At 39.8% G+C, this 15,768-nt stretch overlaps 1 protein-coding gene across 1 annotated transcript in view; it reads right to left on the bottom strand.

The window, feature by feature from the left end:
* Positions 1 to 4,169: 4,169 nt before the first annotated feature.
* Positions 4,170 to 15,768, bottom strand: part of LOC146547900 (SLAM family member 9-like) — a 140,809-nt gene continuing 129,210 nt past the window's right edge. Inside the window, exons 5-9 of the mRNA XM_085265736.1 lie at positions 8,589 to 8,754; positions 6,386 to 6,439; positions 6,226 to 6,294; positions 4,329 to 4,445; positions 4,170 to 4,187 (exon numbers count right to left, since the gene is read on the bottom strand). Coding sequence (XP_085121862.1) covers positions 4,330 to 4,445; positions 6,226 to 6,294; positions 6,386 to 6,439; positions 8,589 to 8,754 — 405 coding nt within the window. The 3' untranslated portion in view covers positions 4,170 to 4,187; position 4,329. The remainder of the gene's footprint in view (positions 4,188 to 4,328; positions 4,446 to 6,225; positions 6,295 to 6,385; positions 6,440 to 8,588; positions 8,755 to 15,768) is intronic.

The following is a 15,768-nucleotide window of genomic DNA, read 5'->3' as shown; positions in this document are numbered from 1 at the left end:
GGTGTTATTCACCCCCTGCTGAGATTTTCACAGGTCCTCAGCTCATTTCTCCACCTGCTTTTGTTGTACAAACCACCCATTATCGGTGAGGCCTGGCACATTTGCATTTGTTTACCCAGAGTAGCTCAGATCCAAGGCAGGCCAAACCTCTGTGTTACAATCTTCAGAAATGCCTGCCGTATCTCTACAAAATATCCCACACACTGACTAACCTGCAAATATGAAAGACACACATTCACAATATACATCGTTCCTGCATTCAGCAGTGGAGTTCCTTGACTCTCAGCACAGATCTTCTATTGTTCCATTGTGACTGTGTATGTGCAGTGTTGGGAAGGTTACTTTTAAAATGTATTCCACTACAGATTACAGATTACATGCCCCAAAATGTATTTTGTAATGTATTCTGTTACGTTACTCAATGAGAGTAACGTATTCTGAATACTTTGGATTACTTAACATATTATCATGCTGTTTACAGCTACATGAATGTGATTTATTACTATTACTGAAGGTCCGCGGCTCAAACGTCGGGTTCTGTGTCGGGCTCATAGCCGAAAAATAACTTTACTTTGTTGTCTGGGTCAACTTTGCTAATGAGAGACAGAGAGAGGCGTTGAAAGGCTGCTCCAACGAAACTTATTGTTTCGGAGGAAAACACGAACACAGTGTACAGTCGAGTCTTAATAGCTTACTTAGAACTGGGCTCGTCAGGCACTCTTTTTGGCTGCAGTGGTTATTATTATATTTACATGCTTCCAGCTCCCGTTTCTGCTCGATGACAACTCGTACTTTTCCTTTTTCTCCCTCCTCGCGCTCACAGACACATAACGTGTATGGCAGTCCATTCTCCCTGCAGCACGGACTACACTGCCCATGAGGCTACATCCTTTAGGGCTATACCTGTAGCATTCTGCCTATTAGCTTAGCACAACAACAACAACAAAAAGGCGCTCTCTCACCCAGGAAACACGCAGAGAGAGCGCGTCACCCTGTAACCATGGCAACCGTAACGCTGCCGCCTGGAACAACAGAACGTAGCTGTCAAACAAAACCCAAACAGTCCTGACCCGCGACAAAATGAAACAGGAAAATACTGCAGTGTAATCCATTTATTTCAACAAAGTAACTGTATTCTAAATACCACCTTTTTAAACAGTAATTGTAACGGAATACAGTTACTCATATTTTGTATTTTAAATACGTAACGGCGGTACATGTATTCCGTTACTCCCCAACACTGTGTATGTGTAGGAGTGGCATTGCATTCCCCATTCACACAGTATACGGCAACCAATCCAGACAACTTTTGGATCAAGTTCTGGATGGCCACTGACTTGGAGACCAAATATGTCTGCAGTGCATCTCCTTACTTGGGAAAGGACCCCAGTTGTCAGAAGGGAGAGAGGCTGGCAGAGAACGTGGTCATGAAACTGATGGAGCCGTTTTTGGATGATGGGAGAAATGTCACAACGGTCAATTTCTTTACTTCACTGTTGCACAGACTGTTGCAGTGCAAAAAAACAATACTGGGCACAGTGTATAAAGTCCGGCGTGAACTTCCTCAATTTGAAAAAGACACTGCACAGTGAGAGGTACTCTCCACTTCCGTGTTTAAAAGCGGCAGTGTCTCCTTGACAATTTATGCACCTAAACCCCCCCCCAAAAAAACACAAGACTGTGTGTGTTCTAATTTCCATGCACCAAGACGTGACGATCGGTGACGGCAGAAAGAGGAAACCCAACACAATAACAGACTATAACCACATGAAGGTATGTGAATGTGTGTATAATTTTACACCAGTGCTACAATGTCTTCTGATGTGTGCTATATAGGCCTATAGAAAAAAAGCACACATACTCATGACTCTCTCTCTCTGCTTTTACAGTGTGGTGTAGACGTGTTGGACCAAATGGTGCGGATGTATTTCGTAAGAGCAGCAACACGCAGGTGGCCAGTAGCAGTTTTCTACAATATGCTGGACCTGGCGGCGGTGAATGCCTACATTTTGTACAATTTGTGCCGATTCAGGCAGCACAAGGAAATATTAGCACAGAGGCAGGCTGCTGAAGCTGCTGCAGCTGCTGCGGCTGTAAAGACAACGCAGTGCCAGGTGCAAGAGAGCTGCAAGAGAAATCGCAGCAGGTTTACCTGTGCAACATGTCACAAATTCACCTGTGCCAAATGCAGGGATGATGGACACTGGGTCTGCAAACGCTGTAAAGTTTGAAACACTTTGAAATAAAACAGACTTGTGCACCCATATTTTGCGAATGTGTGTCTTTTGTATACGGCAGGAATTTCTGTAGGTTGTAACACAGAGGTTTGGCCTGCCTTGGATCTGAGTAAACAAATGCCAATGTTGCACGCGCACACACACACACACACACACACACACACACACACACACACACGCAGCAAATCTGTATTTATTTGTCCCACTGGAAACATAAATATGGACACGTGTATTGAAAATATATCTGTATATAGGGATTGACAAGAAGTAATATTGCATATGAGAATTATTGCACATAGAATCTACCAAGGTGTATCGTAGGCTACTATACATCTATAGTAACATCAAACGACCAGTGGGTGGCAGGGTATAGACACATCAGTGCCCAGTGTAGTGGTTTATGTGCAAGTATACCATCAACACTGACACAAATACAAGCACACAGCCTTTGAATAGCTGTCCACTGTAGTGACCAGTATGTGTGCAAAGGGCTAAACGTGGCTTCTGAATTTCCTGTGCAATTCTTCATCACTACAGAGTTCTGCACACAGTGTTGGGGAGTAACGTAATACATGTATTGTATTTAAAATACAAAATATGAGTAACTGTATTCCGTTACAGTTACCATTTAAAAAGGTGTTATTCAGAATACAGTTACTTTGTTGAAATAAAGGGAGTGCACGGCTGTGTTTTCCTGTTTCATATGTTCGGCTGTCCCCTCTCTATTTTTGGTAATTCCACGTCGGTGGAAACCCAAACAAAACTCGCATTAAGAGGCTCTAATGCCTGTGTCTCAATCTCGTGGCCCATGTCACCTACAGCCCACATAATGACTTGAAGAAATATTTATAAAATTGAGTATTAAAAAAATTATTTAATATGAAGGCAATAGGCAAAGTGTTACAGGCATCGCCCTAACGAATGTAGCCTCATGGGTAAGCTGAATGTAGTCCAGTTGTAAGTAAGCTGCTAACACACAACTGTACACTGTGTTCATGTTTTTCTCCAAAACAATAAGTTCAGTTAGAGCAGCTTTTCTCTGGCTCCCGCTAGCAAAGTTGATCCAGACAACAAAGAAAAGCTAGTTTTCGGCTACGAGCCCAACACGGAACCCAACGTATTAGCCAGAGGTCCCTTTACTACGGTTCGGAGCCACGAACCTGTTTTATATTCGCGCAGAATAGTTTTCTATATGAGATCACTGCAAAAAGTGCAGCCTTACCTAATGTGCACCTACTGTTACTCATTTATATTAAGAATTAAAAATCTAGTTGGTATTGGTATGGCGAGTAACCTGCAGTAATAGTAATAAATCACACAGCAATAGTACATTCATGTAGTTGTAAAAAGCATGATAATATATTAAGTAATCCAAAGTATTCAGAATACGTTACTCTCATTGAGTAACGTAACAGAATACATTACAAAATACATTTTGGGGCATGTATTCTGTAATCTGTAGTGGAATACATTTTAAAAGTAACCTCCCCAACACTGTCTGCACATAACCTGAGATTGTATTATAACTATATAATGTTTATACATTAATATTATATTATATGAAGAATTGCTGATGATGCATTAAATAAAGACTGATGACAAAGGTGCTTATGACAGCTTTTGATGCATCACAGATGTAGCAGTTTTTAATGAGTAGATTAAAAATCAAAACATATAACCACAATAAATCTACTCTGTTGTTAGCTACCCACAACAAATAAAGATCATTTTGTTTTTCTAATTTTCCATATTCATTGAAACAACATTTCTCAAGTTGTTTGTCTTCAGGCTTGTTGGTTTGGATATGCCATGTCCTTCACTTTTCTTTGTGAAAAGACTTTCTCATCATTGTGTTTCCATTTTAAGGTCAATTTTTTGCCCAGCTTGGTTTCAGACAAACAATAAAGATACTACCTGTTGCACCATACAGGTCAAAAACATCCTGGGAATCTTTGAATCAGACAGAAAGAAAAAAAATGCCAGAAAGATTACATAAGTCATTGAAGTCTTGAAGGGTCTAACAGCCAAGATGAACTGGTCTAGAGGAAAAAAGTAGAGGTATTAACAGCTTGTTGTCTGAATAATGATTACATTATATCCTGTTGTCTCCCTCCAGACCACAGTCTGCACAGATGTCAGGCTCCGGGACGCTACCAACCGGCTGCTTCTGATGATGATGTTGCTGTTTCAGTGGAAGCTCATCCTTATCTGTTAACACAAGATTACATGTCAGACTTGCAGAATTAAAGCCATAGCTCAGTATTTTAGGTAAAAAGCAAATTCTGCTATGAATAGCACCATAGGTTTGATAGTATTTGGTCAGCTACAAAAAAATACAAAATTTTTTAATTTGAATGAGCATAGTGCAGAGAATGGACACTGTGGTGGTGTTTGCAGGGTTTGTGAATTTGGATTGCTTTGTGCAGTGTTGGGCAAGTTACTTTTAAAAAGTAATCAGTTATATTTAATAGTTACTTCTTCAAAAAAGTAAATAAGTTAGTAACTGAGTTACAATATTATAAAAGTAACTAATTACTAGGAAAAGTAACTATTGTGGTACTTTAAAAAATGTTTAACCCTCTGGGGTCCAGGCTATAATGGCTGTTTTTGACTACTTTTGATTTTACCTCCACATTTCACCTTTAAAAAGTATTTATCTTGCCTTGTTTGGTATCAATCTTTTCAGCACAATCTTACATGTCTGGATTTACAATTATGTTTTCATTTTGACATGCTGTATTAACATAATTAATGCACAATCTAAAATCAGACAAAAACATAAAATCAGAGTTGAAAAAGGTTATATTTTTTACTGTAACAAACACAAAAAGTAAAAAATCATTTTTGTAGCTTGAAATGCATATATGAATTGTACATTGTAAAGCTGTAGCTCCTAAAACTTCCCCCTCTTCCTAAACAACCAAATGCCATGTTGCCATATCATATTTTGATTGGTCGAAGTGGTACATTTTTCCACCAATAGGAAAGAGTGTTTTTGCAAGACCCTGAGATACTTAAACTCCTCCAGCTGGGGCAGTAAGTCGTCCCTGTCCCGGAGTTGGCACTCCACCCTTTTCCGGCTGAGGACCATGGCCTCAGACTTGGAGGTGCTTATTCTCATTTCTGCCGCTTCACACTGAGCTGCAAACTGCTTCAGTGTGAGCTGGAGGCCATCAACCAGCGCACCCTCACTATACGTTTAAGCATCCTAGGTCTGTCCAGCAACTCCTCCACCATCTGATCCGACTTACCAATACATGGTGATCAGGTGACAGCTCACCACCCCTCTTTACCTGAGTGTCCAAAACATATGGCTGCAGTCTGATGATGCAAATAAATCATGGATTTATAGATCATCAATCTGTGGCCTAGGTGTCCTGGTGCCACGTCCACTTATGGAGACCCTCATGTTCAAACATGGTGTTTGTTATGGACAAACTGTGGTTTGCACACACTGCCACCCAGTACACACTTCTCTACGGTGCCTCCTGCAGGTGGTGTAGCCTACAGGAGGGTCCCCATGGACTAAGGCCACCAGGCGCTCGCCTTCAGGCACTCTCTCTGCGCCTGGCTCCAGGGCAGGGCCCCGGTAACCCCATTCTGGGGAGGGTGAACTGCTCCCTGGATCTTCGACTGACAGGGGCTTTTGAATTACTCTTTGTCTGGTTCCTCACACAGGACCAATTTGCCATGGAAGACCATACCAGCGGGCAAAAGCAAAAGACAATGTAGCCCTTGGGATCCCTGAGAAACACAAACACCTCCTCCTAGATAAGGTAGCGATTCCCCCTCGGTGGCAGAAGAAGAACAATAAATATGTTTTAAAGCCTTTTTTGCCATCTCACTATATGCACTGTAATAATGGAGATTACAATAACACAATAAATTGACAAACATGCCTGTGTTTTCATGCAAAGTGCCACAGGCTGGAGTTTGCTTGTAACAATAATAATAATAATAATAATAATAATAATAATAATAATCTTACCCTTTATGACTTTTGCTTTTTTATGAGTACAGCAAACAATGGCAGTGAGGATCACCAACAGAAGAATACCTGATGGGGAAAGACAAAAACAACAGTGAACTATGCATGTAAAAAACAGTGAATTTGTGTTTTATTTCAGCATAACTGTAACATAACATACCTGCTCCACTGCGCACTGGAATACAGACGTCAGTGTCACATACATCAGGGAAAACTTCAAAATAATACAAGAAGAAAAATGTATTTGTAGATGTTTATGATAAAATGGTCATTTCAGCCATCAACAGACAGTTGATAGCACATAATATTCACAAGGCTTTAAGCATTTGTGATAAACTGGCTGATTACAGAAACACTGCAAGCAAAGAACATGTTTACCTCAGCTTTTTGATATCTTTCCATATACAGTATGAACCTGCTTAGGAGTTCAGGTTAATGCTGAGATGGAACTCCGGCAGAGGTTAAAGTCAAAAAAGGGTTTTTTATTAACCCCATGATCCAGAATTGTGGTGTGACCAAATTTGCAGGTCTCCATATAGGCTTGCTCCACCCCCTTTCCCGTGTTTGATGTTAGCTCATCAACCAAGGTAATGGGAGCAGCAGCCACTCAGAAAACAGAGATTAAATCATACATACATAACAATGTAAACTAAAATGTGCGCACTTATTTTAGAATACAGTATTATGTGATTGTATAAGTAAATACATTTAAACCAAAACCAATTCTTTATTACCCTGTAAATTAAATCCTATATTTAATAAAAGAAAAATGTGAGTGTAGTGTTATGTGTAAGCCTCTGTAACACTCATGTTTGACAGATATTACCACAGTGTGGCTGTAACTGCAGCCATCACAAATGCTTATCCTCCAGAAATTTGGATAAAAAAATGTTTTGATATTTAGATTCTTTCTTCCAAGTTGAATTTAAAATGGCGAAACAGTTTTAAAATTGTTATGTTTTTTAAAAATCGTATCTATTTTTTTCTTGGTGGTGCACCCTGGATATTCACATAATGATATTGTTTTTGTGTTGGTTTCTGATTTAAAAAAAAAAAGAATACTAAAATGACACAATTTATTCTTGTCTATCGAGGATAAAAATGACTTGCTTAGACCTTAGGAAGTTATTGCTACGGTGGCCCTGATCAAACAGACTACACCATTACTGAGCTTGCGGATCAGTTTATTGAGTGATTTTTGCATCTGCAAACCTCAACCTGCTGCCCCATCACGCAATCCTCTGTGCTGTTACGTTCTGGGGCAGCAGGTTGAGGGTTGCAGATGCAAAATGACTCAATAAACTGATCCACAAGCCCAGTAATTTTGTGGGGATGGAGTTGGACTCCCTTCAGGTGGTGTCAGAGAGGCGGCTGTTGTCCAAGATAAGAACAATGCTGGATGCACTCTTTGACCTGCTGGCCAGTCACAGGAGATTACCCGAATGCACCGCTTAACAACACAGGAAATCATTCCTGCCCGTGGATATCTCCCTGTACATCTCGTCCATCGAACGCACAGTACACAGTGCAATAGTTCCATCCTTTGGCACACAGCACAAAAAAACAAGTTTTACAGTTTAGAGTAAAATGCCATATAAATTTCATCTCTGTAATATTCTGGATATTTGTATATATTAGAGCTATTTCTTATATTTTGTAATATATTGTAATAATTATTTTAGTTCAGTCTGTCACTGTTCTCATTGTCTTGCAGCAACTGTTACAACATAATTACCTCAGGATTAATAAAGTATTTTGACCCTGATTAAATGGAAAATGCTGCAAAAATATAAATCGATAAAAGTTCAATATAACACAATGGAAACAGATAAAATATAATAGAAAAAAACCCACAAATCTGAGCAAACACAACACTGGAAGTCTTTCTAGAGAGACAATAAGATGACAGAACAGCTACAGAAGTAACAGAAACTAAAACATGAAGGACTGCACTGAGACATGCTCGAAAGACGTGGAGAATTCGCCTGTGCTGTGATTCTATATTTATATTATACATTACTGTCGATAGATCTTTGCTATTGGCTGTTTACTGTTAGCTTGTCACAGTTTTTCTGTTTGCTTTGTTTGTTTGTTTTTTTACTTTTTCGTCCCAGTTACTTTGAGAGAGAATTTTGTGAGAATAATGTACAATAAGATACAACTTTTAAACTGAAAAAATCATTGACAATCAGCAGATATTTTTATAATTCCAAATAGTATTTCAGGGCAAAAGCTTTAAAATAAAAGGAGAAGAAAAGTATCTTGTTAGCATATGAGTTAAATAAAATGACGACTTCAATTGATGAACATTTGGAAAAAGGTACATTTGAAGATTTGTGCACTTGATAGCACATAATACTTACCAGGCTTATAGCAGTTTTGTTGAACAGGCAGACTGATCTCAGAGCTGATGATGTTAGAAACATTGCAAGAGAAATGGCCGTTTGCCACGTCTTTGGCTACTCTCATCACCGTCTTCCCTTTTTCTGCCAACCGTTTAGCATTCATTAACCATTCGATCGTGTCATCCTGTGGGAGAAAACTCAATGTGTGGATTAATTGAAGGTTTTGAGTGTAAGTCTAACATAAAAAGCCAAACTTGGCTAAACTTAGTAATATATTTATCTTTTCCTACACTCTGGTTAATTCCACAGCCTATATAATTAAGTAATAGACGCATAGAGACTCAAACTGTGCTGAAACAACATTTGTGAGTGGATGCTTATTGACAGCACAGGTAAAAACTTGAATTAGTTTCAGTAGATGAGAAATGAGGCCTTTGTCTACATAATCTTCAGCAGTTTAATTATGAGTAAGCTACTTAATGCTCAAAATGAAATTTAAATAATGTAAATATAAGTAAAACATTACATGTGTAACACACACACACACACATATATATATATATATATATATATATATATATATATACATATGAAGCATAAAATGTAAATATTGTACTGACCTGACCAATATTGCAACTAAAACTGACATTTTTTTGTGCCTCAATACACGTCATCGTCACTTTGGGCTTCTTCACGGGGTCTGAGCAAAGAAAATTTATATCAACATTATATAAACTAATGCTGATAATAACAAGTACTGTTGATTGATAAAACTGAACAGTAACTTTAAAATAAAAGCAAACACTTAATCACAGAGTGTGACTGGAACAGCTTCTGATACATTAGCACACTTGGTTGTTGTTATAGAAGAAGTACAAACACAATAAATATATGTATAATGTGTTGTTACTTACCTAATACACATAAACGCACACTTGGTAAATGTCCCACATTTAGTCCATCTGCATTGGTAACCTCTGGGATGTATCGTCCTGACATGTCTTTGGTCAGTCGTGTCAGCTTCAGTGATCCAGTTGAATCCACATAATAATTTTTCCCCGTGATCACATATTTACCTCTGCGATAAAAGATTATGGTTCTGTCCTTGAACCATCTCAGGTTAGCTGACTCCTTCAACTCATGTTTAAGGGGCACAGTAAAGCTTGAGCCTGTTGCAGCATAAACACAATCATCCTGAGAGCCTTTGAAACAGAAAAGAAGGTGAGGAATCAGATGATATAATCAGATAATATTAGAAAAGCAAATTATGTGTTTGTAATTGCTTAAGAACTACAAAACCTTAACGTTTTTATTTAAAAAACAAGAAAAAAATATAGTACAGTGACAGACAGACAGACAGACAGACAGACAGACAGACAGACAGACAGACAGACAGATAGATAGATAGATAGATAGATAGATAGATAGATAGATAGATAGATAGATAGATAGATAGATAGATAGATAGATAGATAGATAGATAAAATCATAATCAGTAAGATTGGATTTTAGAGCTAAAAAATAAACCAGACAGAATAATAAGATTATTTGTACCGTACCTGAGGAAGCACTGAAGTAGCAGCAGAGCAAAAACACAGCAATGGTGGCAGCAGAAACCATCTTCTTCACTAATCTAATCACACTGGGCTAAAAAGAGCCGCCACTTTGCAGTATCAGTGTTATTTCCTGCCAAAGCGCAGTAACATTACATATGCATGTGTGCCATCATACAAGTGTATGTATGTGCATGTATGGTTTTAAAAGGAAATGACCAAAGAGGCCTCATCTACTTTCACAAACCAAACACTCAGAACACAGACTGTGCATTTTGGTTTAGCTTTTTGCTTCAGAAAGCAAACATAAATATAGCCAAAAGATTCTCAACAGGTAACCAACAAATCAAATGCTAAACTACTATAAAATATACATTAATGTTTTGAAATAAATTGTTTTCATAAACCTGAATGTATAAACTGATTTATCTTGTGGCTGCCATAGAATCCTATCATTTGAACCTGATTTGTTTGGCCTTACTCAACCAGCAGAATGGCCGATCTGGAGGCAACGTTTTTCCTGCTTTTGAGTTGCTACTAAACTGGACCAAGAGACAAACAATATGTTAAGGATAATTCGTATAAAATGTTTGAGCCCAGGCATTACAAAATTCACAAATGTCCATCAACGTTCCCAACGCCTTGGCGAGAATGTAGAAGCTAGGAGACTATTGTGATTTTGGTGCCAATAAAGATGTATAGATATGTGATTGCAATATAGCCGATAGTGAAGAGCCCCAGAGGCTGCAGCTGGAGTTCAACTTAACCCTGAGAAAAGGTATTGGTACATGAAGTGTCAGATATGAGTGTAGCTTGTCAGTCCAATGTGTTCATCAACAATTGTAGGAACAGTGGAGACTGTGTTACCGACTGCACTGATGGAAAATGGCTTGTGCAGTTGCCAATTAATGGTACATCTGAGACATTTCCGATTAGCACAGATAACATTAAACTGTTAATATTAAAAGAAAGGGATGCCCAAACTCATTTTGGATACATACATTAAGAGGTCCATTTACTAAAGATGTACTTTGAGAACAGGTACTGGTATGATGAATTTAATTCTGATGAACTCAGAATGTAAAATAAAATCTTCTTCAGTGGTTATTTGATTTTTATTCACAACTGAATTCATTTCATGCCAATAGCACTGTTAGAAATATATCTACCTAGAAAATTGGTGACTTGTTCAAGACTTATTTTACCCACTGTATGCAGATCAACTGTCTGCATACTCTTGAAGATGTGCACTATTGTGCACCAGGAGGAACTCAGGACCCACTAGTCTGACAGTAGATCCAAGGATTTCATCTGGATATCTAATAGCAGTAAGGGTACCATTGCCTAGGCTGTAGAGTCATGGCCGAGGCCAACCCAGACAACCAGACTCAAGTGCAGATCACACAGTGAGGCACGGGTGAGCGTAATTAACAGAACTTTATTTTCAAGGGGGAGACCATAATGCAACTGTGAACTATGAAAACACTGAACTAAGAGGAATAACATGAGACTTTAATAACCTTAGCAAACAGGAGTGATACTGAACTACGTGAAATACTAGATTTACAAAGGCAGTGGGAATTCTAACAAAGGAAACTGGTACAGGGGCACAGAACAATACCACTTTACAATACCGCTTTGCAATACCACTATTCATTCACTCTCACATTCATACACTGGTGGAGGCAAGCTACAGTTGTAGCCATGACCGGTTTGGTAGTACCAGTCATGCTGAACGATGTTACAGGCAGCATAAGCTGGCCAATTACATCACTGCTCCAAATGCGTCCTTCATTTCCCCAAATTTGAAGGATGGGTCGGTGTATCCTTTGTGGCCCAACATATCCCAGAATTCATAGCGCGGCGTTGAGTGTGGATAATTTAAAAAAAAAAAAGGCGGATGGCTGAAACGGGGCAGCCGAAGAATAAACTTTTAAAAGCAAGTACTGAATATTATGCCACTTATTTATGTGCATATGTTTGACAACGAAGAACTTTAAAACATTACTATTGGCCACATGTCGGCAAAGTTATGTGACATTAGTGATGTTAGTACTTGCAGAGTCAACTTGGTTTTAAAGCCATCCATCCATTCGCTTCCGCTTATCCTTTTCAGGGTCGCGGGGGGCGCTGGAGCCTATCCCAGCTGTCATAGGGCGAGATGGCCATGAGGACCATTCACAGAGAGTTGGGGAACGGCTGCAATCACAGCATTGTAAGATGGTGAAAGATGTACCCTTAGGCCCCTTCCTCGATTCAGAGATGGTCTTTCCCTTTCCATGTAAATGGCCCTCTTGACAAGAAGGCCCTGAGTAAAGATGGTTATCCCAGCTGAACTTTTGTCAAAGCTGGGAAGGCGCCAAAAGAAGGCTCCAGCCAATCCAGGAAAGAAGGACAACTGCTGCCTAAGCGAAAACCTGTAGTGTTCCTGTATGAGTCAGGAGTATCGGAGCACTTGAGACGCATTTTTCTAAACACTACATCTCTGTGGGTTTCAAATCCCAATTGGTCCACCCCAAGGATCGGGTCCCCCAACACAAACAGAGTAACATACTGTACGCTGTTAAGTGTCATGAGAATTTGCATAATTATGGGAAATGAACTGACCTCCCAGCCCATTGTTCCCTCAGGCTACGTCCACACTAATTCATTTTCGTTTGAAAACGCATCATTTTGTCTTCGTTTTGGCCTCCCGTCCACACTGAGACAGCGTTTTTTTTGCATTAGTAGCACTGCTGTGTTTGTTGCATCATATTGCTCATATGCTTTATATATTCTGAGGTAAGTTGATCTATAGTGTTACATCATATTCTATAAGGATGTTATGTGTTTGTATACTTTCTGCCCAGTTTGACCCATTTAGCAGAAGTCAGCCTGTTTAAGGCTCTGATATCTATTCTGTATGACTTAAAGCAGTTATGACATGGTCTGATTTTCTCACCCAATAAAGGAATACAGTGGGGCAAAAAAGTATTTAGTCAGCCACCAATTGTGCAAGTTCCCCCACTTAAAATGATGACAGAGGTCAGTAATTTGCACCAGAGGTACACTTCAACTGTGAGAGACAGAATGTGAAAAAAAAATCCATGAATCCACATGGTAGGATTTGTAAAGAATTTATTCGTGAATCAGGGTGGAAAATAAGTATTTGGTCAATAACAAAAATACAACTCAATACTTTGTAACATAACCTTTGTTGGCAATAACAGAGGTCAAACGTTTACTATAGGTCTTTACCAGGTTTGCACACACAGTAGCTGGTATTTTGGCCCATTCCGCCATGCAGATCTTCTCGAGAGCAGTGATGTTTTGGGGCTGTCGCCGAGCAACACGGACTTTCAACTCCCGCCACAGATTTTCTATGGGGTTGAGGTCTGGAGACTGGCTAGGCCACTCCAGGACTTTCAAATGCTTCTTACGGAGCCATTCCTTTGTTGCCCGGGCGGTGTGTTTTGGATCATTGTCATGTTGGAAGACCCAGCCTCGTTTCATCTTCAAAGTTCTCACTGATGGAAGGAGGTTTTGGCTCAAAATCTCATGATACATGGCCCCATTCATTCTGTCCTTAACACGGATCAGTCGTCCTGTCCCCTTGGCAGAAAAACAGCCCCATAGCATGATGTTTCCACCCCCATGCTTCACAGTAGGTATGGTGTTCTTGGGATGCAACTCAGTATTCTTCTTCCTCCAAACACGACGAGTTGAGTTTATACCAAAAAGTTCTACTTTGGTTTCATCTGACCACATGACATTCTCCCAATCCTCTGCTGTATCATCCATGTGCTCTCTGGCAAACTTCAGACGGGCCTGGACATGCACTGGCTTCAGCAGGAACACGTCTGGCACTGCGGGATTTGATTCCCTGCCGTTGTAGTGTGTTACTGATGGTGACCTTTGTTACTTTGGTCCCAGCTCTCTGCAGGTCATTCACCAGGTCCCCCCGTGTGGTTCTGGGATCTTTGCTCACCGTTCTCATGATCATTTTGACCCCACGGGATGAGATCTTGCGTGGAGCCCCAGATCGAGGGAGATTATCAGTGGTCTTGTATGTCTTCCATTTTCTGATGATTGCTCCCACAGTTGATTTTTTCCACACCAAGCTGCTTGCCTATTGTAGATTCACTCTTCCCAGTCTGGTGCAGGTCTACAATACTTTTCCTGGTGTCCTTTGAAAGCTCTTTGGTCTTGGCCATGGCGGAGTTTGGAGTCTGACTGTTTGAGGCTGTGGACAGGTGTCTTTTATACAGATGATGAGTTCAAACAGGTGCCATTCATACAGGTAACGAGTGGGGGACAGAAAAGCTTCTTACAGAAGACGTTACAGGTCTGTGAGAGCCAGAGATTTTCCTTGTTTGAGGTGACCAAATACTTATTTTCCACCCTGATTTACGAATAAATTCTTTACAAATCCTACCATGTGGATTCATGGATTTTTTTTTCACATTCTGTCTCTCACAGTTGAAGTGTACCTCTGGTGCAAATTACTGACCTCTGTCATCATTTTAAGTGGGGGAACTTGCACAATCGGTGGCTGACTAAATACTTTTTTGCCCCACTGTATTTCATATATCAGTCTACTCTTCATTTTATCAGAAACAGTTATCACAGCTCGTAAATTGTCTTTTTACACATGTTTGTAAGCACTGAGCCACATTTACTAATGCCAACATAATAAAGGAGCAATATTTGTCTCTTATATATAATACATCTATATATACACTGTCAGAGATACTTGTCTTTGAGTGAAGATTTAAGGTGATAGGAAATATAAATAACTGCAACTTCAATCTTTACTGAGGCTCAGTATTTGACATGGAGTTCAAGTTCACTGCTGCAATAACTAAAGTTTAATATAATAATAACTTTAATATTGGCCATATTATGTTTACATTACCAAAGTGAGATGACTTTAGTCTCATGAACAACATAAGCTAATTTTTATTTACTAGCTAATCTTAAAATGACTATTCAGCACAGAAATGAAGCCCAACAATCATGTTCTTATAGTCCCGTGGTGTCAGCCTCAGATACTCAACAAATCAAACAAAGCTCAAATAAAAACAAACAAATGAACATAAAAAATGTCTCTGTCAAACAATGCTGTATGAAACGTTTCCAGCGATTAGTATCATGGTACTAGGCAACCTGAGCAGCTCGACGGAGGCTAGACCGTCCCATGTCACAAACCTCGCACTTCGCTACGTCGGCCGCGTCCTCCGAAGACCGAGAAGGCCGGGTCCTCCGAAGGATGCAGACCCTGAATTGGGACACAGCTATAACGTTGTTACCGGCTTCTCCAGACCTTTTCACATCTGTCACATGTGCTCCGGGTGAAGCTGCTATCTGGGAACCCATGGTAGACCTGCCAAATCTGGTATTCGATGGCAAATTCCAGTTGAACGCAATGGTGTTGAGCATTGAGCACAGGACCCACCAGAGGACAGCAGGCCCTTAAGCCACTCTCATGAAGTGTGTTTCAGATTATTTGGACATTCACACCAGTGTTCTCCTGGAGGTCATATCGTAGCTCTGGCACTGTTCATCCTGTTCCTCCTTACACAAAGGAGCAGATACCAGAGCAGTACTAGTGGATTTTGTAGATATTAAGAATGAGCGAGGATGAAAACTTCAATGAGCATTACATG

Source organism: Mchenga conophoros, linkage group LG23, assembly GCF_057382185.1.
Source record: "Mchenga conophoros isolate Kocher_MC1m ecotype Shallow Benthic linkage group LG23, M_conophoros_male_GT1.1, whole genome shotgun sequence".
Classification (NCBI taxonomy): Eukaryota; Metazoa; Chordata; class Actinopteri; order Cichliformes; family Cichlidae; genus Mchenga; species Mchenga conophoros.
Note: the sequence above shows the minus strand (reverse complement) of the source record. Positions and strands in the feature narration are given on the sequence as shown.